General features: G+C 41.6%; 1 protein-coding gene across 4 annotated transcripts; it reads left to right on the top strand.

Moving 5' to 3' along the window:
• The first annotated feature begins 21 nt into the window (after positions 1-21).
• ZFYVE19 (zinc finger FYVE-type containing 19) lies at positions 22-22,453 on the top strand. 4 transcript variants are annotated; one of them, XM_061611415.1, is made up of 12 exons: positions 22-163; positions 2,005-2,152; positions 3,762-3,883; positions 9,000-9,053; positions 9,720-9,880; positions 11,155-11,300; positions 12,168-12,282; positions 14,101-14,304; positions 15,944-16,026; positions 17,478-17,585; positions 19,277-19,431; positions 22,069-22,453. In XM_061611415.1, the coding sequence occupies exons 2-12, from the start codon at positions 2,099-2,101 to the stop codon at positions 22,139-22,141; spliced, it is 1,275 nt and encodes a 424-aa protein (XP_061467399.1). In that variant the 5' UTR covers positions 22-163; positions 2,005-2,098; the 3' UTR covers positions 22,142-22,453. The 4 variants fall into 4 exon arrangements, with proteins under 4 accessions (XP_061467399.1, XP_061467397.1, XP_061467400.1 ...); XM_061611413.1 differs by having other exon boundaries at positions 23-163; positions 14,098-14,304; XM_061611414.1 differs by lacking the exon at positions 22-163 and adding an exon at positions 1,298-1,378 and having other exon boundaries at positions 14,098-14,304.
• Positions 22,454-22,818: the final 365 nt, after the last annotated feature.

Raw genomic sequence — 22,818 nt, 5'->3', positions numbered from 1 at the left:
GGAAAAATCACAAGAACTCCCAGCAGACACTGCTCAAGGGAAGGAGGGGGTGGCTTCATGGGTTCTTGGGAAATGTAGTTTTTTTGTTTCTTCCTCTTAGAGAAGAAGATCTGTTTGGAGGGATGGGTGTCTAACACTCGGCCCTCACTCTTCCTGCAATAAAGTGAGTATAGTAATACCTCAGTTAACAAATCCTCCAGGAAAGAAACTCTTTTTAACAAAGTCTTTTTGGGGAGGTGGGGGTGCACGGTCTGACCTAGTCAGAATGTGGCTCCTTGTCTACTGGATTGTAGCTGTTGCAGTCAGCTCTCTCACGCATGGCTGGAATGTTGCTCCTTTCCAGGTGGTGCAGGTGCCTCCGCAGTGAGCAGTGCTTTGGGTGCCCTGGAAGCACCGTTTACTGCAGATGCGTCTGCTCGAGTGTAGGGGAGGATGGTAGAGAGAGAGAGAGAGACCACAGGGTGGTGGCAGCTGCCCCTTGCTTGCCCTGCTTGAGTGTACGAAGCCTTCAAGTGGCCTGTATGAAAAGCTTGCCTGACCTGGTTGTTTCATTTCAGACATGAGTGTTGTTATGAGTATTTGAATAAAAAGTTTGCTGAAATATGTTGAACTGCTCTTTCTTTTTTGTGGTGTAGGAAGCTGTCTCTGTTGTTTCCATGCTATTTCTACCTTTGGTACCAAAGTTTCTGTTAAAGAAGTAATGTCCAGGAATGCATTTATTTCATTAACTGAGGTATTACTGTATTATCAAGCTATACTAGATTATGTTGTCCTTTCTTCCAGCAGTTGCTTGTTCTGATGTTTCGCTCAGGGTCTGTCCAGGGGATGCGTTCTGCTTAGCCTTGGTTCATTTACACAACTTGCCACCTCAGTTTCAGAGATTGTGTGTGCAGTTTGACATTTGATTTCTAGAATGTGATGTGGGTGCACCTGCTGCTTTTTGCTCTTCTGTAGTAAAACCGCAGTCAAGTTCAGGTGTAGTGCATTGCTCTGCAACTGCTGATTCGGGTAACCCAAGTTGGATAATAACACCCCTAGTCAAGCGAAGGTGGGTTGCTCTGGTGGTGCTTTCAGCCTTTCACCATCATTGTTTCCATGTTGTTGCTGTTTTCTTTTAGAAAGAGAGGATAATTATACACAGAGAAAGAGATGGAAAGGAAAAGATATCACCTGCAATATGTATTTTAAATAATTAAAAGTCAATTCCATGTTGCAGGTCTTTAAAAAGACTAAAGTTTTCTGCTGTCGTGAGATAAGTAAAAGGCTTACAAGTGGGAATTCCAGGATGCTAATATGTCAATGTATCGGCTGAACTGCTTCTGAATTTTACGATATTGTGGAAATAAAAGGATATGTGGTCTTCTCTGAAAGCCCTGGGGTATGGCAGGAAAATAATCTCTCTTTTTATTTTTAAAGATTGTCTCCAGGATGCTGTCCTCTAGAATTGTGTTAGTGGGGATGGTGATGTGCTAGTGGCCTGGGGAAAGGATGATTAACACACACATCCCTTCAACAATGTGCATAGCCAATTCACCTTTCTCTTGTAATTGGTTCATTGTAGATTATTGCATTTGTTATCTGTGATGAGGATAATTGGAACTAATGGGGTGCTAACCCATTACTCACAGAGTTCTGGGGACACTGCTTGCATCTGAAACTGTTAGAGAGTGCTGCAACCTAAAAGGCTTTCTTTTAGGAGATCCAAACATTCCTCCCATTAAATTATGAAGGGTTACCAAGATGAAGTGTTAAGGTCTCTTAAGAAAGGACATTTATAGAAGAGTCTTGGTGTATGTTTTCTTTACTTTGAAATGTTATTAAATCACTAAATCGATGGTAACAATTGCTGTTACTGCTTATGCTTTCATTAAAAAGTTAAGCAAGTGTGATATCCACACTTTTTCTTTTGACTGCATGAGCCCCAGAACATGGCATGTTTTCAGTGGTCCATTACAAACATTCTATAACTACACTCTCTTATTGTTTGGTCTCTCCCTGAAAAAGGAGGAAAGTTGAAAAGCTGAATGCAGACAGAATAGAATCATGTGTCTCCATTTGTGCATTTTTGTGAACTGAGTGTGCCACCTTATCTGACACAATGGATAGCAGATGTTATGGCTGTGCATCAAAGTTTACTGTCTTCAAGAAACAGGTAAGTTTTTCTCATCTTTGTCTTCAGAAACTGCGTCTGAAGAGTAGAATTTGTATTTCTCTCCTATAATGGGCCACTAGAGCCCAAGACTCCAGTCATTTTGTGATTGGTGTTTTCTTCTGCTGCATTTGGTCAAAGTTTAGTTATTTTAGTGGTGTTTCCATTAATGATGCATGTACACACTGAAGATGATAGATTATTTTTATTTTTCATAATCTTAATGGAGAGTCAAAGCATCCAATGTTGATGTGCCATCCCTTTTCATCTGTTTACGTTACATAGATAGATGAAGATGAACTAGGTTATTCTTAGAATTTAAGGATGCACTTGGGAGCATGTCGATGCCATTGAGATGTTTTTCTTCACTATATATTGATGATTCTAACTATCAGTTTGTTTATGTATATGTATTAAGTTAATCGTTATCTATAATAAAGCTTTTTATCATATTCAACATTCTGTTGTGTCATTCCAAATAAAATGTAAAGTCCTCTTTACTGTGGTGTGAAGGAATGAAAATGTTGTTTCTATGTTGGCTTTCAAAGTGAGAATTAGGGCTGATTCATACAGTCTTTTTTAGGTATACACCTTTCTAAGTTTTTATTGTATCATATTGCTTTGTTGCATTTTAGTTTCTCTGTCTCTCTGTGTATTGTAAAATATTTTATAAACCACTTAGAGACTGCTTTGATATTAAGCAGACTATAAATATCTAAAATACTCTGTATCATTAAGGATGCAAAACTGTGTACACTTCCATGGGAGTAAGCCCCATTGAACACAGTGGGACACCTGAATATATATATACATAGGATTGCTCTTCATAGTGTACATCTAAAAATGTAATGTGCAAATGCGGCAAACATGTTTGAAATCCTACATAAATAAAAGTCAGGGTTGTCTGCTGCCTTTGTTGAGTTTGATGGCAAAGTTCTGCAGCTACATAATGCGTGGAATGGCTGAAATTCAAATGGATGTCTTTGGATATCGATTTCGTCTAATGAAACAAAAAAAACCTCTTTATGAATTGTATGAAAAATATTTATATTTATTTATTTAGAAAATTTATAATGCACTCACTTAAAAAAAACCCTCAAATCCAATTATATACTGTATAAAACATGAGTAAAATCTACAAACCAATTAAGAACAAGTAGGCTATGGTCTGAAGGCACATGAGGCCAGCAGCCTGCTGAAGCTAAGCAGGGTCAGGTCTGGCCAGTGCCTGGGTGGGAGACTGCCTGGGAACCATATGTAAGCCGCCTTGGGTTTAATGAAAAGAAAGGCGGGGTATAAATGCAATAAATAAATAAATAAATATTCATGAAATCATCATTAAAACCAAAGAGAAAATCAATAAAATGTTTAAAACAAATATAATGTCTGGATAGGCTTGCTGAAATACTTTTGGCAAATACTTGCCATATTCACAAGAACATGTTTGCTTTCAAAAGGCAGCAAATGATCAAAGACTCTGACATATAATGTTTTGGTGTGGAAGCATCCCCCTTGTGAACCTGTTGAAGAAAGTGTCATTTAGACTTCTTAATATTATTGCAGCAGGGCATTAAGAATACTTTCTTCCTTTTCCCCTTTTTCTTTCTCTCAGTGTGGATGCAAGAATTGTGGCCGAGCATTTTGCTCAGGCTGCCTTGGATTCAGTGCCATTGTTCCCTGTTGTGGAAACACACAACAGAAGGTTTGCAAGCAATGTCACGGGGAATTAACAAGGTAAGAGCCAGAACTGTGGTTCTAACTGGTGGGTTTGTAGTTTTGTTAAGGCAGTGGAACTTGTCCTGCAGTGACTTGCCACTTCAGTATTTCTACATGCTTGGTGGAGATTCCCCACAGCAACTTGTAGGGAATGTACAGTCCATACGATGCTGCCAGGGCCTTTCCGGATTAAGTTCTGCTTTGAGTAGACTAGGGATGGGGAACCTTTTTCAGCCTGAGAGCTGCATTTTCTCATGAGTAACCTTTGGGGGGCTGTATGTCAGTGGTGGGCAAACCAGGGGAGTAGTCATCCAGGGTTGTGGGGGTCTAGACCCCTTACTTTTTGGGGAGCAGGGTCCCTATGTACAAACCAGACAGCATGAAAGGGGATCATTTTAGCCACTGAAAAGAGTCTTCTCACTTGGCTAACAGCATGCTTCCTTGACCTTTCGTGCGGATTGGAGCCAATCAGGAAAAAAGGAGGTGAGTTAATCACTGAGAAGATTCTTCTCAGTAGTTAACACACGCCTCCTCTTTCATGCTGATTGATTGGCTCCTAGGTTAAGTGACAAGTGACCGTCATGGCAAAGTACCTTCATCTCTCAAATCCTAGTCTCACATTTGGCTTCATTTCAGAATTCTTAATCAAAAGGTTCCCCCTCTGGGATGCACACCTTAATGTGGTAAGAGGGTTTGAGAGTGTTGAAGAAGCTGACAGCAATGCCCTCAGGAGTCTAGACCAAGAGGCTAGACTCCTAGCAGGGGCACCCAAGGCAGAATGGTCAAAGCTGAGATACCAGACTAAGATGCATCCAAACTCAGAGGAAGGCAATGGTAAACCACCTCTGGATACCTCTTACCATGAAAACCCTATGAACAGAGTGTCCAAAATGCAACACGAGATAGTGCTGGAAGATCAGACCCCCAGGTCAGAGGGTACTCATCAACCTACTGGGGAAGAGCAATGGAAAAGCACTAGTATCCCTGTGACTAATGACGCCACTGGGTCAAAGCCAAAAGGAGGCCCAGAGGCTGATGCGCGCAGATGCAAAAGTAGAGTCCGGAGTTGTATGACACAATAGGAACATGAAATGTGAGAAGCATGAACCAGGGAAAGTTAGAAATCGTCAAGCAAGAAATGGAATGTATCAACATTACAATACTTGGCATCAGTGAATTAAAATGGACGGTAATGGGACATTTTCAGTCAGACAACGACAAAATATTTTATGCAGGAAATGAGAAATTAAGAAGAAACAGGGTTGCTTTAATAGTGAGAAGTGATGTAACAAAAGCAATTAGGACCTACAATGCAAGGTCTGAGCGAGTGATATCAATGAGATTAAACGGGAAGCCTATTAACATAACCATCATCCAAGTGTACGCTTCAATGGCAAATGCAGAAGAAGAGGAATTGGAGAGACTTTATGCAGAAGAACAGGAAGAAATTGATCACACACCAAAACAAGGTGCTGATAATCATGTGGGACTGGAATGTAAAAGTAGGGAACAGAGAAAAACTAGGGATCATGAGAAAATGGGGCTTGGGAGATAGAAATGAAGAATGAGGAAGACTTATTGAATTCTGTGAAGCCAATAATTTGTTTCTTGCAAACACATTTTTTGAGCAACCGAAAAGATGACTGTACACGTGGACATCACCAAATGGTCAATATAGGAACCAAATTGATTATATAATTGGTAGCAGAAGATGGAGAAGTTCCATACTTTCTGTGAAAATAAGACCAGGAGCAGGCTGTGGTACAGATCATGAACTGGTAATATCAAATATCAGAGTAAAGCTAAAGAAGAAGAACAAAGCAATCATAATGCCAAAATACAAGGCTTTAAACTTAGTTGACAGAGAACGAGAACTATGGAGTGAAGTCAGAGACGTTATCAGGGAAGAATGCAAAAAGACAATGCCTCTAGTTAAAAAGAGAGAAGGACCTCAGTGGATGACTGAAGAAACTCTTGAAACTGTTAAGAGAGAAGGAAAGCAAAAGCAAAAGGAGACAGAAACACAGTTAGAACCCTAAATGCAACAATATAGCGACTAGTATGTAGGGACAAAGAACTATTACAATAGTTATTGTATAGAAATAGAAGAGGACAACTAAAAGGGTAGACCGAGCCCTATTCCAAAAGATTAGAGAAATTAAAGGGAAATTTAAACCAAGAGTAGGGATACTGAATAATCAACAGGGGAACACACTGACTGACTGAGATGAAATAAAAGGAAGATGGAAGCAATACACTGAAGAGATGCAAGGATGACAGATTCACTCATGGAGGAACCATATGATGAAGAACCAGAAATTTTAGAATGTGAAGTGAAAGCTGTTCTTAAAATACTTGGAAGAAACAAATCACCAGGAACAGATGGCATACTAATAGCGTTGCTACAAGCTACTGAGACCAAATCTGTCCAAATGTTGACAAAAAATTGTCAACAAATATGGAAAATAAAACCATGGACCACAGACTGGAAGCATTTGATATATTTATTTATTTATTGTATTTATATACCGCCCCATAGCTGAAGCTCTCTAGGTGATTTACAGTAACTAAAAACATTAAAAAACAAATATACAAATTTAAAACACATCTTTTAAAAACAATTTAAAACACAATATAAAAATTTAAAACAATTTAAAAACACATGCGAAAATGCCTGGGAGAAGAGAAAAGTCTTGACCTGGCGCTGAAAAGATAACAGTGTTGGCGCCAGGTGCACCTTGTCAGGGAGATCGTTCCATAATACATATCCCAATTCCAAAGAGAAACGGGATCCCAGGAAATGCAGTAATTATCAAACTATTGCCTTAATATCCCACGCAAGTAAAGTAATGCTCAAGATTCTACAACAAAGGCTTTTACCATATATGGAGCGAGAAATGCCACATGTCCAAGCTGGGTTTAGAAAGGGAAGAGGCACCAGAGGTCATACCACAAACATATGTTGGATAATGGAACGGACCAAGGAATTTTGGAAGGAAATCACCCTGTGCTTTATAGATTACAGCAAAGCCTTTGATTGTGTAGATCATGAAAAACTATGGAATGCATTAAAAGAATGGGGGTGCTACAGCATCTGATTGTCCTGATGCGCAACCTATACTCTGGACAAGAGGCTACTGTAAGGACAGAATATGGAGAAACTGATTGGATCCCAGTCAGAAAGGGTGTGAAACAGGGGTGTATTTTATCAGCATATTTGTTTAATCTATGTGCAGAACATATCATACAGAAAGCGGGATTGGACCAAGATGAAGGAGGTGTGAAAATTGGAGGGAGAAATATCAATAATTTAAGATATGCAGATGATACCATACTACTAGCAGAAACCAGTACAGTAATGATTTGTAACGAATGGTGATGAAAGTTAAAGAGGAAAGCACAAAAGCAGGACTACAGCTGAACGTCAAGATTAAAGTAATAACAACAGAAGATTTATGTAACTTTAAAGTTGACAATGAGGACATTGGACTTGTCAAGGATTATCAATACCTTGGCACAGTCATTAACTAAAATGGAGACAATAGTCAAGAAATCAGAAGAAGGCTAGGACTGGGGAGGGCAGCTATGAGAGAACTAGAAAAGGTCCTCAAATACAAAGATGTATCACTGAACGCTAAAATCAGGATCATTCAGACCATGGTATTCCCAATCTCTATGTATGGATGTGTAAGTTGGACAGTGAAAAAAGCGGATAAGAGAAGAATCAACTAATTTGAAATGTAGTGTTTGAGGAGAGCTTTGCACGTACCATGGACTGCGAAAAAGACAAATAATTGGGTGTTAGAACAAATTAAACCAGAACTATCACTAGAAGCCAAAATGATGAAACTGAGATTATAATACTTTAGACACATAATGAGAAGACATGATTTACTGTAAAAGACAATAATGCTGGGAAAAACAGAAGGGAGTAGAAAAAGAGGAAGACCAAACAAGAGATGGATTGATTCCATAAAGGAAGCCACAGACCTGAACTTACAAGATCTGAGCAGGGTGGTTCATGATAGATGTTATTGGAAGCCACTGATTCATAGGGTCGCCATAAGTTGTAATCGACTTGAAGGCATATAACAACAACAATCAAAGGGTTTCTGGAAACATTTAGCCCCCAGAGAGAGAACTGTGTCAGAATTGTTTAATATGTTTTTTAATAATGTTTTAACCCTTTTTAAGGTTGTTTTTTAAAATGTTTTTAATGCTGTTTTGTTTTAATGTATTTTAAGATCTGTTTTTATGATGTTTTAAAGTGTTTTAGTGCTTTGTTTGCCGCCCTGGGCTCCTGCTGGGAGGAAGGGTGGGATACAAATTAAATAAATAAATAACTTTTTGGAGGAGGGAAGCTATGCACTCAATAGTTTTGTTCTGGTTCTGTAATTGAGAAGAGACAGTGAATCCTGGGGGCGGGGCTGTCAAGGGGTGTGATGTGACTATCCTGAAGGGACCCTGCACTTCTGAAATTTGCCATATCCTACTGGGTAAGACCAAAAGTGAATGTAGATGAAGCAGCAGATGTGTCTCTTATATCTGTACAGTATGTTTCATTCCAGGCATGCAAAAGTCAGAAGGTTCTACACCTCTCCCGATCAGTGCAAACAAGCGGCATTATTACAGCCCAAGAACACGTTCTAGCCGGGCAAAAGCATTCAAGGAGGGTGTGAGGCAAGTGTGGTGGAGGGTGTGGCCTGGGGAAATTCCTGAGGGCCTCATTTGGTCCCTGATTCCCCCACCCTTGGAGTAGATTGGCTGAAATCAATGTGACTTAAGTTAGTTGTGTAACACAGACAACTGGTAACTTAGGGGGACGTTTAAGCTAGGTCCCTTCTCCTTCATGTCTAGTTTTCTGTGTGCATTGATGGAAGAGTGTTTTTGTTTTGCTTTTTATATGGAGGAGCCTTCAGTTGGGTAAATTCGGGCTGAAGTGGTACAATCAAGAAACTGCTTTTAATCCTCATACCTGCTATTTTTGAGAAGTAGACTGAAGTATATTAGCACTGTAGCTGGGGCTTCTGATAGGATAGAAGGCAAGATGGGGTCGTGGCTGAGGGCATGCCCTGCCATGATAAAGAAAGGATTTATGTTCTGCCATTATGATGTGTCTCATTTTGCTTTTCAGTGGCATGCCTCAGTCAAATACAGCTAAATGGTCTCCACCAGAGAACTATAAAAAGTGAGTCCAAATAGTGACCTAAGTGGCTTGGTTCCATATCCTTGACATGTATTGCAAAAAAGGGTGTATATGCATGCTCATTTTATAGATTACTGTCTCTATTCTGAATTGGACTGAGACCATTAACTCATTAGCTATTAATTTCCATGAACTCATTAGCTATTAATTAGCCATTTGTAAAGTTCTAGATCCCTAGTTTGTGTCAGGATTTGAAGCCCTAAAGTTGAGGATGAAAACTTAAAATTGCTTTCTCAATCTGAACAAGAGTAGTGTTGCTGCTGAAATAGCAGCTCTTGTTTCTTCTTGGCATAGCCATGCTTCTTTTCCACTCATGCTCACTTGTCGAGAGAAGGTAGTGTTCTATAGTTGCTGGATGACCTTCATCTAAATTACATGTCTTTTAGGACTGATTCACACATGCATCTGTACTCCATGATTGCTCAGTACTTGACTCCAGCTGAACAAGTGAATGGGCTTGGCAAACATGACTGTGTTTTATGTGATTGGGGAATTCCATCACTAGCGCTTCATCTGTGATGGTGCACGCATGTGACACTCCAAAGATCAAATCGTGTGTGTGTGAACCAACCACTAGAGAGGAACATGGAAAATGATTTTAAAATTATTCTCTTTTTTTTTAACACCTGCTGGTTCCTCTTCTTGCAGGCGCATAGCAGCCCTTGGGGCCAAGCAGAACCAGCCGCAGGGATTTCAGAAGGGTTTGTTGACGTCTCAGCCCCAAGCAGACCCTAGATATCAGGGGGTATCAAAAGAGGATCAAGTTCTAGCAGAGAGACTGGAGAGGCTTAAGAAGGAAACAAAGCCCAGTAAGTTGCTTTCTATTTTTAGAGTTGCTTGCTAGGAGTGCCTGAACAAATCTGCTTCAGACGTAACATAAAACAGAATTCAGAAAATGAATTCCCAGCTTTGCAAGTGGAGGGGAGGAGGTGTCCTTATCTTTCAAGCTTGAAGCAGCATGGAAAAGCAGAATATAGCAAGACTGTGAGCTATATACCCTAACTGTTAGTTTGCACAACAGATCAGTCACGTGCTGATGCAGTTCACCCTTAATGCTAAGCCAAATCATGGATTCCTGGAGAGCAGATTGTGACTGCTTGACTCCTCCTCTAGTCCTGCTGCAGGGCTGTGGACTAAGGCATGGTTTTGCTTAGCGTGTTGTCTGATCCAAGCTAATGATTTGTTTTACCCCAGACAAACCCTGAGCTGTAACCAAGGTTTGTTCTTGATTTACAGCCCAAGGTTTGTCTGGAGCAAAACAGACAATAAGCCCTGATTCATATGATGCACTAAGGTAAACTGGCTTTGTTCATTTGAATGTGCTGAAGGAGAGGCATCAGAGAAAAACCACTGCTCTCATTCAGGCCCTGTTGTTTACCAGGAGATACTGTACTTAGGCAAGGACTGTGCAGCAGTGGTAGGCTGAGCAGGCCGTATCCAGCTGGAGAAGACTAGCCTCAGAGGAAGGCAGTGGTAAATCTCTGAATACCTCTTACCATGAAAACCCTATGAATACAACCAAAAAAAGGATGCATAGGGTTGCCATAAGTCGGAATCGACTTGAGGGCATATAACAACAAGGTGTATAGGGTGTTCATGGGTTTGCTACACAAGGCAAAAATCTAGCATTTGGTGGATGCTTTTTGCAGGTTTTTGAAAGGAACCGCATATTTTTTAAGCTAGTTTCTAGCCTTTGAGCTTTCAGAAGCAATATTCCTTGATGCATGGACAATGTCTGATGAAACCGCAGATGAAATGAGAAGGACCTCCAGTGGTCAGCGGGTGGAGCTTCAGTGTTCTAAATAACTCTTTGTCCACTACAGATAGCAGACAATGCAACAATTATTGTCTGTTACTTAGGCTTTATTCAGGCAGCAGGATTTGGGGATGCTGAATGCATATACAGTAGCCTTGGAAAGAGGGGGGAGAAAATTTATTCCAATATCACATGTGGTTCTGCGTATCTTCTGGCTCTATTCAGTATGATGACTGGAGGGGAAAATAATTGCTTATCTGTTTTAATGTAAGGTAAGTTACAAAAGCTTCTTGGTCTCAGTAAACAGGTTTGTTCTTAATTGAGCAGAATCCATTCCATCTCAGGCTGAGATAGAATCTAGACTGGCGGCACTGAAAGAAGACCCTGCAAGACCCATTCCATCAGCCCAGGAGATGGAAAACCGTCTGGCAGCCTTGCAGGGCAGACCGCTCCCCTCCTCAGCTCCCAGACCAGTAAGATTATTATTACCTTTTTAATATCATTTTCCAAGGATACGAAATCTGTGACCCTCCAGATGTTGTTGGACTCTAATTCCCATCAATCCCAACCAGCGTGGCCAGCAATCAGGGATGATGGAAGTTGTAGTCCAGCAACATCTGGAGGGCCAGAGGCTCCCCAGCCGTGTCTTTTCCAGAGCCTGCTTCTCGCTGTTGTGCAAGAGGTTTTAGAAGAGTTGTTATTCTTTTAGTCATATACATCTTCTCATATCTATGCTTTTCCTCATGAGAATCTTCTGAGCATCTTGTCTGAAATAGAAATAAAGGTGTGGATTTCATGATGAAAAAACAAGATAGAGTCTTTGAGCAACTTAAAGACTAATTTATTATGGCATGAGGTTTTGTGGTCTAGACCCCACTTCATCAGATGCATGGAGTGTTAACATAAGACCTTATGCCACAATGGTATTTAAGATACCACTAGAGCCCTTGTTTTTGCTGCATCAGAATAAAGTGACTACCTTTCTGGAAAGAGTTTAAAGGCTATGCTTAGGCTGATTCCCTGCCACTACCACTGTAGTTATACCAAATTTGGAAAATTGTTAGAAATTTTCTTGATGCTTTGATTTCATGTCGAACTGTAGGGCTGCTGACAGAGCTGGTAGAAACCTATTCCTGTTTAGCTTTTGGTCCTGTCACAGCCAGCCTATTTCAGCAGCTGTTCTGGCCCTTAATGATTCTAAAAATATTAGGTTGGCTTAAAAGAATAGAAATGCCCCAGGCCTCCTGGAGACATTTGGGAAGTTGTCATGTTTGGGCTTCTTCTGTTGATTGTATAGCTTGTGCATCCCTGTCTGTTTCTCCTTCTTTTGCTTTTGTTAGGTACGTGAGGTCCTTGATGCCAAAACACAGTTTGAGCAGTCATATGACCTGCTGAGCCAGATGGCTGAGGAAGTCGCCATTGATGAGAGCGGTGGCTCAGGAGTGACATCTCAAGGTTACTTTCTTTCTTTCTTTCTTTCTTTCTTTCTTTCTTTCTTTCTTTCTTTCTTTCTTTCTTTCTTTCTTTCTTTCTTTCTTTCTTTCTTTCTTTCTTTCTTTCTTTCTTTCTTTCTTTCTTTCTTGTCCTTTTAAAATGGAGGTACAAACAGGTACACCAAAAGACTTCAGAGGACACCATTATAAATGACCAACATATACAAATATATCCAATACAAGTCCAGTCACTCACCATACTTTGATCAGAGTCATGGTGCACTGTGTCAATATTTTATTGACCCTCTCTTTTATTCATTTCCCCCCAAAAGATTTAGATACTGCTCACATTAAAAAAAAATCAGAGCAGTGTACAGAAAACTGTCAGTATAAAATATACACCAGAAATAATAGTTAAAATAACAGAACAAGACCAGAAGATGATCAGTGAACAGTACTCAGTCAGAAAAGGCTGGGGCTTGCTGGGGCTGGGCAATGGCAGCAATGTCAGGGATGTGCAGGCACACTAGCAGAAGCAACGGATTGGTTCTGCTACTGCATTCACACAGTCCTCCACCCCTCTGCCCCACCCCCAACTGTCCTGGTAAGCAGCAGCGGCGCCACAAAAGAAAGGGCTGTTCCACACCGCTGGGTCAGCTGCTCTTGGTCTTCAGTGCTTTTTCCTGTCAGCAACATGTCCTTGAACTGTCACTATGCCTTTTACTTCCCTGGATGGAAGTTGGAGACTCAGTGGAAGATGCAGAAACCTCTGACCTTTGTGTGAGTGAAATGGAGCCTGCTGTGCAAAGGTGAAAGTCACATCAGTTGCCCTGTTCACTTCTGCCTCTGCTTCTATCCACCACTGGCATGGTGTGGCCACCGGAAGGTTTCTCAAGAGGGGAACTCTTCAGAGTCCTTAACTGAAGACAAATAAAAAAATTAAAGAGAAATAGCAATGGGAGGTTGTGTGAATTTTCACTAGGTGGAGAAAAAAATATTCAAGCCCTGAGGTGAGAACCTGGCCTTGCAGTTTGCATGCAACACACTCCAGCAACTCAAAATCTAGATCAGCTATGAGCCTCACCCCACTTTCCTTTCATGTTCCTCTTTTTAAAAAAATGAAAGTGCCATGTGTACATTTATGTATTAATTTTTCATCTTTTTTTAAAAGAAAACATGTTTAAAAATAGGTGGGAAACTGTTCTGGGGACTGGGTGAGAGGAAGCGGTGCCTTGGTGATGTCACATGCTCTAGCCAATGAGCACTATCCACAACGGCTGCTGCTTCAAACTAGCTGAACTGTTCTGTTGCTTCCACAACCAGGTCACAATTTTTCTGGGTGCGTGCACACATACACACATGCTGCAGAAGTTTGCTATAAATACCACATACTACAAGCATAAAAGCATATCCCTTAGTATATTTTTAAGTATCTTGTACTGCTTTTTTAGGAAAATAAACCCCAACAGACCTTTTAAAAAGGCCCTGAACACTTTTTTGTTCTCTTTCACATTCTCTTAAACAGGATTTTGCTGGGTTGTTGAATTTACAAAATGGGTTTAGGTATAATTATTTATTAGACCTTAGTGCTTTCATTGGTCTAGATGTGTTTTTAGTGTAGTTGCTGGTTCTTATTTGCTCTTATGGTACCAACAATCCCTTTTATGGACTGACAAGACATTATGGAGGGAATTAATGTTGTGTCTGTGATGAAGGGGGATAATAAATCTTCTGTCTGTTGGTTTGTGAGGTTTGTGGTACGTGCATCATCTGAGGTGCAGTCATCATGCAATGGCCATATAAGCATGGATTCACCCCAAACCTCTGCTTTTTCCAGAAGTTAGGGCCCAGACTTTAAATGACTTAAATCGAACCGATAGTATTGCTGGTGCTACTGACCTGGATCCCAAGCAATTGGAGGAGGAGAAGAATAGACTTCTGGTGGAGGCAGCTGCTGAGCTGAGGGAGGAGAATACCAGGCAGGAGAAGATTCTAGAAGTGGCCAAGCGATTGGCTGCGCTCAGAGGCCAAGATCCTGAGAAAGGTGTGTAACGTGAAATATTACAGTAAGCAGAGCCTTGAAAGAAATAACTCTTTATTGATTGATGGGAATGTTTCTGCAACACTCTTCTCAAGAAAAAATACTGTTTTGTGGTGCTAGGATTGTGGGTGTGTTGTTTTTCTTTTTTGAACAAATAATTAGTATGGGTGGATAGCTCAGACTTGACTTGAAACGGGAACTCTTCATTTCTTTCACAAACAAAATTGTGAAGACAAAGCCCACTTTGTTTAAACAGGCCTATAGGCAAATTCAGTACATAGGTGTGTCTTTCTCCGGGCCTGGCTTCAGCAAATGGTATCCTTGAACATCTGCTGGAGCCCATCACTGCTGCCTGCCATGGGCCCCCTTTATTTATTTTTTTCTGCTACTCTAATCCACTCCCAAGTGTAGGTATGAGATCTGCTAGTCTGATTTTGCACAGTGTCCTTGATGTAGCATCACTCCTGAGGCATTTTGGGAAACCAAAATGACAGCTGCCCGCCAGTTGCTTGGCACTGCTTGTTGCCAGTTGCTTGTTGCCACTGTGCGGTAAGCCTACCAGAACAAACTTGCATGTGAGATGGTCCATTGACACAGGAAGAGGGCCAACACAAAGCACTGGATCTGACCCTGGTCTTCTCTAATATTCCTTCAAGTAATCCCGATGTTAGAAAATGTTGCAGTCTATGCGACTGGACCAGCTGCATTGTACCTTTATGCTCCTCTCTGTGATCACTAATTCCATTCTCATGCAAACCGCTAGGGTGTCCAACTAAATGGGTGGGGGCAGGGAAATCCATGGTTTGTGTCCAAAGTAGCACTAGATAAGTCTAAGATTACTGCTAGCGCAACAGGACTTTTTCCCCTCCTCCCTCCCACCCCTAAATCTGTTCCCCAATCCTCTGAGATTTGGGGAGAGTGCAGGGGGAGGGAAGTTCTGTTGTCCTTGCATTGATGGAACATATTACTTAAATGCCACCCTATAACTTGGCCTGATCTTTTGCCTTTAGGAGAAGTTTGATATGTAAATATATGTGCCTGAAGCTTTTTCACTACATAAAAAGTATTCCCTGCTAAGGCCTGCAGACCAAGCTGCTGTTAATGGCACAGGTATACTGGTCCTGTCAGTATTGGCAACTGTGTTAGTCACAGCTAGAGCTGGCCTTGCTTACAGTGATAGTGGGATGATTCCAGATGAAATCCTACTGCTGCTGGCACCAAAAGTAGCATGTCCCTCCTGCGGCTCTGCCATAAATAATACTTGGCTAGAGAGCCTGGGCTGGATAAGAAGGAAGGAGAATGGATTGGACACTGGGAAAACAGGACTAGAGAGAACAAGAAGGAAGAAGGTGGAATGCCAGCAACCTTGAATCCAAAGGCCAGCATATCACTGCCTATCTGTTCTTCTGAGTTGGAGGTGTACTAGTGACACATGCTGTAAGGTTGTCTCATATTATCTCTCCAGCTTCGCCTGGATTCTACATGAGTTAAAGAACGTAAACCAAAATAAAATACAGCTCCCCATATAGAGGGTGAATCTGCAAGAGAAGGCAAAGAATGTCTACAGAAATGTGAGATGATGACAGGCTGTCTTGATAAACAGTATCATGATATCATCAGTTTTCCCTTCTTACTCTTGCAGTTACGTTGGATGACTACAAACTTCCCAATAGCGATGAAGAAATGGAGGAGGAGGAGGAAGCCATACAGAGAGTTTTGAAACAGGTCCACAGTAGTTTGAGTTAACTTTTGCATTTGTTAATCCTGTTGCTTTTGTCTCACTACATAGGCAAGAATTTTGCTGTGTCCAGCTTCTTTGTTGTAAATCCATCCTCAGAGTGGGTTTCTAATGATTCTCCCAGAGTGGTCCATAAGCCTTGTAGACCTAACTTGTAGAGTATTTTGTAGAGCTTTTACTTGAATAAATAAATTATTATTATTACACTTATATTCCACCCTTCCTCCAAGGAGCTCAAGGTGTTGTACACGGTTCTTCTCCCTCTCCATTTTATCCTCACAGCAACCCTGTGAGGTAGGTTAGGCTGTGAGATTGTGACTCATCCAAGGTCACCCAGCAAACTTCATTGCTGAGTGGGGATTTGAACCCTGGTGTCCCAGGTCTAGTCCAATTCACTTTCATGTAAGGAAGTTCTGTACATGTCAACTCAGAAGTAAGCCCCGTTGAATTAAATGAGACGTACTCCCAGGTGTGTATAGGATTACAGCTATACTCAATTAACTGCAGGAGTTGTGCAGTGCAATTATATTTATTTATAAAATCATATATAGGCTGTCCTTTTGGGTATAGCCCACCCAAAGCAGCTTACAGTGTCATAAAACACAATGCTGTCTAAAACTACAGTGGCAGCAGTGAACAATCTTATGCATGTTTACTCAGAAGTAAGTCTTACTGCGATCAATGGTCCATGCCTGCAGGTTTACTATCTTGGCAAAACGAGAGGGTAATGGGAAGGAACTGGGAAGATGAACTATTTTTGGATATTCAGTAGAAGCTGTAATACAGCCTTTCCCAACCAGTGTGCCTCCAGGTGTTGTTGGACCACAACTCCCATCAGCCTCAGCCAGCACTGCCAATGGTCAGGAAAGATGGGAGTTGTGGTCCAACAACATCTGGAGGCACGCTGGTTGGGAAAGGCTGCTGTAATAGAATAAAAGAATGGGATGAAAAGAAGGAAGCAACAAAAATATTAAAAAACAAAGTAATGCAGGAGAATTTTTAAAAGGGGTTTAGAGGCGGAAATACAAGCCAGGCAAACTTCTGAAAGTAGAAACTTCCATGTTATTTGTCGTATTACATATTTATCCAGCCAAAGGGGCTCAGTGTGGTGATCAACACCCCCCCTTCTTTATCTCCTCTACAGTCTGTGAAGAAGGATAGAGATACTGGCTGGTCAAAGGTCACCCTGTAAGCTTTGTGGCTGCATAGGAATTTCAACCCAGGCTGTCTCTGTGTATTTGTATGATTAGTGGTAGTATTTTAGGGTCATATATACCATACTCTTTATAAAAGCAATTTTCTTTCCTCCCTAAGAGTTCACCTATGTGTGCATGTTTACTAAACCAAAAATTAAAGGAGTAAAAGGAAGCAGCCTATGAAGCAGACATTTGTGTAAAGAAAAGTATTTCGTTTCAACTGCTGTTGTTTTTACCATCAGCTTACTGAAGAGGCAGCTCTGGATGAAGCAAGTGGCTTCAATATTTCTCCAGATCAATCCGCCAGACCAGGGATTGCACAACAGGAACCAGCCAAGAAGGCCAAGCAGGTGAGCAGCCAGTTCAATCCCATGTGTGAAATTCCCTGACTTTCATGCGCTCAGTGCAACCAAGTGTTCCTCTGATATCAGCCAGGGCCATTTTAGTTTAGGTGTTCTCCCATAAAGCTAAATAGCACCTAAACTAGAACAAACAAAAAAGACCTAATAGTTAAATTGAGAGGCAAAAGACAAAATGCTTTCTTGACAGCCTGCTAATTCTGAGCCACAGTCTGTATCCTAATTCTGTGTAATTCTGACTAATTCAAAGCCCTCCAGGTGTAGTCAAGATTGATGGGCATCCTCTTCTAGAACTACAGACAGTGCGGTTGATATCTATATAAGCAAGGGAAAACAAATAAGAAAAGATGTCTGAATTTGTGTGTGCCCTTTAAAATAAATAACAATCAAGCATGACTGGTGTTGACAAGGGATATAATGAGCAGTTCATCCACATGCTTCCTATATGACTTTAGGGTATTCCTGTAAAGCCTTCACTGTTGCGGATGTACCTCTTCCTGTACTAAACAGGAGTATGTATTCCTTTATTGCATGTATAAATATGGCATTGTTTGTAATTATTCAGGTGATAAATTTTGTGCAGCATTAGGGTTATATTCTGGTAGCTGCAGCAGATTCCTGAGCAGCTCAGTCTTCATATACTGTATATTCTTTTAAAAACAAATGTCTAATCCACATGGCTGTAAGGTATTAATGCTTTGCACTTATGTGGACGCTTCAGATGTCCAAAGCACTTCATGTGTATTCTTGGTAATCCTTAAATCAGCCCTATAAGGTAGGGCAGGGGTGGTGGTGAGGGGGTGGAGACCTAGAATGAGAGAATGCTGTCTAGGGTGAGGTGAAATTTAAAGCAGGGAATTAATGGTTCATATTGTTAACCACTGAGAGCTAGTGTGGCATAGTGGTTAGAGTGTTGGACTATGACCTGGGAGACCAGGGTTCGAATCCCCACACAGCCATGAAGCTCACTGGGTGACCTTGGGCCAGTCACTGCCTCTCAGCCTCAGAGGGAGGCAATGGTAAACCCCCTCTGAATACCACTTACCATGAAAAACCTATTCGTAGGGTCGCCATAAGTTGGAATCAACTTGAAGGCAGTCCATTTCCATTTTGTTTCATTGTTAACCACTATGTTATTTTGAGTTGTCAAATTTGAAAACATGTATGCATAGCATATATTTAAAATGTTTTAGTCTTCAGAGAACAGAGTTCTGTGTCCTACTTTGTTCTGTCTTTCTGCCTGCTGGCCTCCAGTCATAAAGGTAGAAGGTCCCTGGGAGGCCATCTAGTCAAACCCTCTGCTCAGTACAGGATGCAATTACAATATCCCTAACAGGTGGCCCCCCAACCTCAGTTCTGTTCCTGTGTGTTCCAACTGTCCATCACATCTTTCCTCTTATTGCAACGTGGCTTTCTGCCCCTCAAAACCAAATGAAGCACGTGTTAGGTGCTTTTTTAAAAACTGGGGGGAAACCTGAAATGAGAACATTATGCAATATTTGCAGAAATATTGCACACATTTAGATCACAGGATTTCAGTTTTTAATTGGTGCAAGTTGTGGTGGAAGGAAATTTATGGAATGCAAACAATTATTTTTATTTCCTTCAGCTTCCCTTTCATACCAGAAGGTACTTTTGAAGTGGAGTTGTTGCATTTTTTTTTCTTTTACCCTCTCCTTTAGGCACAAGCTCCAGTGGTTGCTAAATCTCTCATCTCGCCTGCTAGAGCGCTGGACAGTGATGAGGAAGAGTTACCCTGGTGCTGTATCTGCAATGAAGATGCTGCCCTGCGCTGCCATGCCTGTGATGATGACCTCTACTGCCAGAGATGCTTCCTGTAATAGCAATAGCTTTCCTTCCTGTTTGTGTAGCATGATCTTCCGCTGTAGGTGTGTTTTTAGGGTGTGCAGGAAGAGCTGTAAGCTCATGAGTTGCAGGGGACCGACTGTGGAAAGTGACTAGTGAGCATGTCAGGTGAACCACACAGCACTGAAACTGCAATCGCTATAGCTTGGATATTAAGAAAGAGAGGGCTGTTCCACCACCTCTGCCCTGCTGCAACTTCCTGCCCTGCTTAAAAACATGCTTTTGAGAGGCAGGGGATCTTTGAGAACAGGAGCTGATGTGCTGGGGATGAGGGCTGTTGTTGGAGGGGGAAGTTGGTGGGAAATACTTCCCCCTGCTGCATCAGCAGAATTGCCTTCCGCTAGGGCTCCATTGTATGTAAACGTATTTGTTTTTATCCTGCCAGTTCTCCAGACCTTTATGTGATTCCCAACCCCCCTCCCCATTTTGTCCACCCAACAACCCTAAGGTCATCCAGTAAGCTTCATGTCTAGATTGGATGGGATCCTCGGGGCCAGACAAGACATTTGCTTTGTTACATAGCATGTACCTTGTCTTTCCTGAGACAGTTACAGACTTGGGGAGCGGGGGGGGGAGTTGATTCTTACTGCGAAGACAGAGCATAGGGAAGGGAGGCTTCTCTCTTCAACCCCCTGCTGAAATTGAAATGGAAACCAGTTCCTCCACTCTGCTAGATGCCTTAGGTCAAAAGTCTTCATTGGCACTAGTGGGGACTCCTTTTCCAGCCGCATTTGGGGAAGCGGGGAATCTCCATGCCAATAGCAGTGGGAGAGTGAAGAGAGAAGCCTCCCCTTCCTACAGGCAGCCTTTTCAGCAAGAACCAGCTACAACCCTATGCCTGTAATAATTTAAGGAAAAATAAGATACATAGTTGCATGCTGTGTAACTAAGTGAGCCTCTAGTTTGGCCTGAAGTCTATCACTCTGTTCTATTACCGACACTGGCATTCTATTTCTCTCTTCTTTGTAGGGCAGGGAGGAATTTACCCTTCAGGCTAAGGTCCTGAAACCTAAACCAGCTAGTTTCTCCACAATGTGTGAACTCTGATATAAAATACAGTGATTTATCTGATGATGAAAATGCAGTGGCAAGAAAACACATGAATCAGTCATGCTTATTTTTGCAGAATAGTTTCTGCTTTTGCTTTTTATGGACAGAGTAAAGGAATTCTAGAAGTATGGTAGCTTTATGTATAATACACACACTCCACACACATTGTGTATGTGTTATATAAAATTCTGATTATAGAATCTTTGGATTTGCAGTGTTCTCAGGCCCTGCCTATGATGGAGAAACAGCCCTGGGCATAGTCCAGTGGGAAATTCTCATTCAAAGTGACTGGAGATGTGTATAAGCACTTACACAGTTCTATTCACTTTCATTGAGGTTGTGCTAGGTAGACTTCCCAGTGAACTGGACTCTTCCCAGTCCACTCCTTTCTGCAGTTTATATGCCAACTAAGAAGGCTTTTCCCCCCATTATGATGCTTTTTTGGAGCTGGATCCAAAAGTATGGCTGAAAGCCTCCCTGTTTGTTACCTATGCCCACCAAGCTAAAATCTTCCTACTAGTAATTCATGACGTATGGTCTGTCTGTTGTGTCTGTGTGTTTGTGCCTCAAATCAATGGAAAGGTTATTTCCTGTCATCTCCATAACTGAATGAGAGTCCCTAGGTGCTTTCAGACAGCAGTTTATTCTATTTCCCTGATGGTTCCTCAGCTCATAATTTTAGCTTTTTTGGGGGGGGGGGGTCTTTCACATGACATAATAGGCAGTTCCAGAAATCTAACAGAATATAGTGGAAGTTTAGTGTTTGTTTTTGTGATGAATGATTCCAGAAATATTCCATTTGCAAGCCCTGTAATCTAGTAAATATGGGAGTTTGTGTAATCACGCTATCACCACTCATGTATCCCAGCATGCACTTTGCTCCCACCCTTTTTTTTACCTCACAAAAATTATGCTGATATTACAGCATAGGTGTGGGTAGCAGTTCTTCCCCCCACCCATACACCCCACAAAAATGTCAGAAGAGAAAGGAGGAGGGAAACGTGACAAGATACACTTGAACAGTGAATTATGGGGAAACTACAGTGCACATATGCATGATGGGTGATGGAAACAAGTCGTTCATTTTGTTTGTTTATTGCATTTATATCCCACCTTTTCTCTAAGGAGCTCAGGGTGGCGTACATGGTTCTCCTCCTCCCTATTTAGTCCCCACTACAACCCTGTGAAGTAGGTTAGGCTAAGAGGCAGTGACTAACCCAAGGTCACCCAGTGAGCTTCATGGCTGAGTAGGGATTTGAACCCTGGTCTCCCAGGTCCTAGTCTGACACTCTAACCACTATGCCACACTGGCTCTCATTGCAGCAGTGTTGACATTTGCATGACCTGGTGGTAAATCGGTCAAAAAGCCATGATTCCTTGACGCAACAGGTACTGCAGTGTGAAAGGAATTTTAAGAATTGGGACAGAAGCACTACCATTATAATCCGTAACACCAATGCAAGAATGTGTGAATGTAGCGCCTGTTGCTGAATATTCTGTTTGGCACCACAGCAGATTCTCATTAAACACTGCCTGCACTTCCTGTTTTGGTTTTCAGGGAAAGCCATGATGAATTTGATCGGAGGGAGCACCGAACATCTAGCTATCGCCCACCTCGAAAGCAAAAATGAGCCTGTGGAGTGTGAGAAGAAATGGGAGGAGGGGAAAAAGAGAAGATGTCCAGGAAGTTTTGGACTGTGAAAGGCAATTCTGCTTTGCTGAGATGTTTGGAGGGCAAAGGGCTGTGCCTGGCACAATCAAGGCAGCCACTGTGAAGCTCAATAGTATACCGAAGGTGGTTTGCATTGGGAGGAAGCTATTAAAATAAGGGGAATAAAGACTGACATGCTTTAAAAGATGGGTTATTTTGCAGAAAGTTACTCTCTCACTGGGTGAGATGTTCATAGAGAATATGGCAAAAATAATAAAGTATTTGACGAGAAGACTGGTGATTTTTCTTCTCCAGGAATTATTGAGATTGCCATGTAGAATGAACAGCAGACATTCTAGGATCTGAATATCCAAACACACATCCCAAAGTCACTCAATATGCCCCCTTGCACTGACATAACATCCTGTGTTCCCAAGTCCTTAATGCAAAAAGTAGGGTTGCCTCAAAGTCCTCCACAAGAATGGAACCAATTTTATAGTAAATTTCAAATTAGGCTTGGATCATGACCCATCCCAACCTTTCTCTAAGACTAATTTGAGGGGAAACAATGGCATCTGATTGGCCACTGTGAGAAGAGGATGCTGGGCTAGATGGGTCACTGGCCTGATCCAGCAGGCTCTTCTTAGGTTCTTACAT

The sequence above is a fragment of the Rhineura floridana genome, chromosome 2, assembly GCF_030035675.1.
Source record: "Rhineura floridana isolate rRhiFlo1 chromosome 2, rRhiFlo1.hap2, whole genome shotgun sequence".
Lineage (NCBI taxonomy): Eukaryota > Metazoa > Chordata > Lepidosauria > Squamata > Rhineuridae > Rhineura > Rhineura floridana.
This window is presented reverse-complemented; position numbering and strand designations above follow the sequence as displayed.

Excerpts from the sequence above, each read along its gene's own strand:
- ZFYVE19 (XM_061611413.1), top strand. The coding sequence starts at position 2,099 with ATGGATAGCAGATGTTATGGCTGTGCATCAAAGTTTACTGTCTTCAAG. Across the intron at positions 12,283-14,097 it reads CTCAGGAGTGACATCTCAAG|AAGTTAGGGCCCAGACTTTA; the intron begins GTTACTTTCTTT and ends TGCTTTTTCCAG. Across the intron at positions 17,586-19,276 it reads CAGCCAAGAAGGCCAAGCAG|GCACAAGCTCCAGTGGTTGC; the intron begins GTGAGCAGCCAG and ends CCTCTCCTTTAG.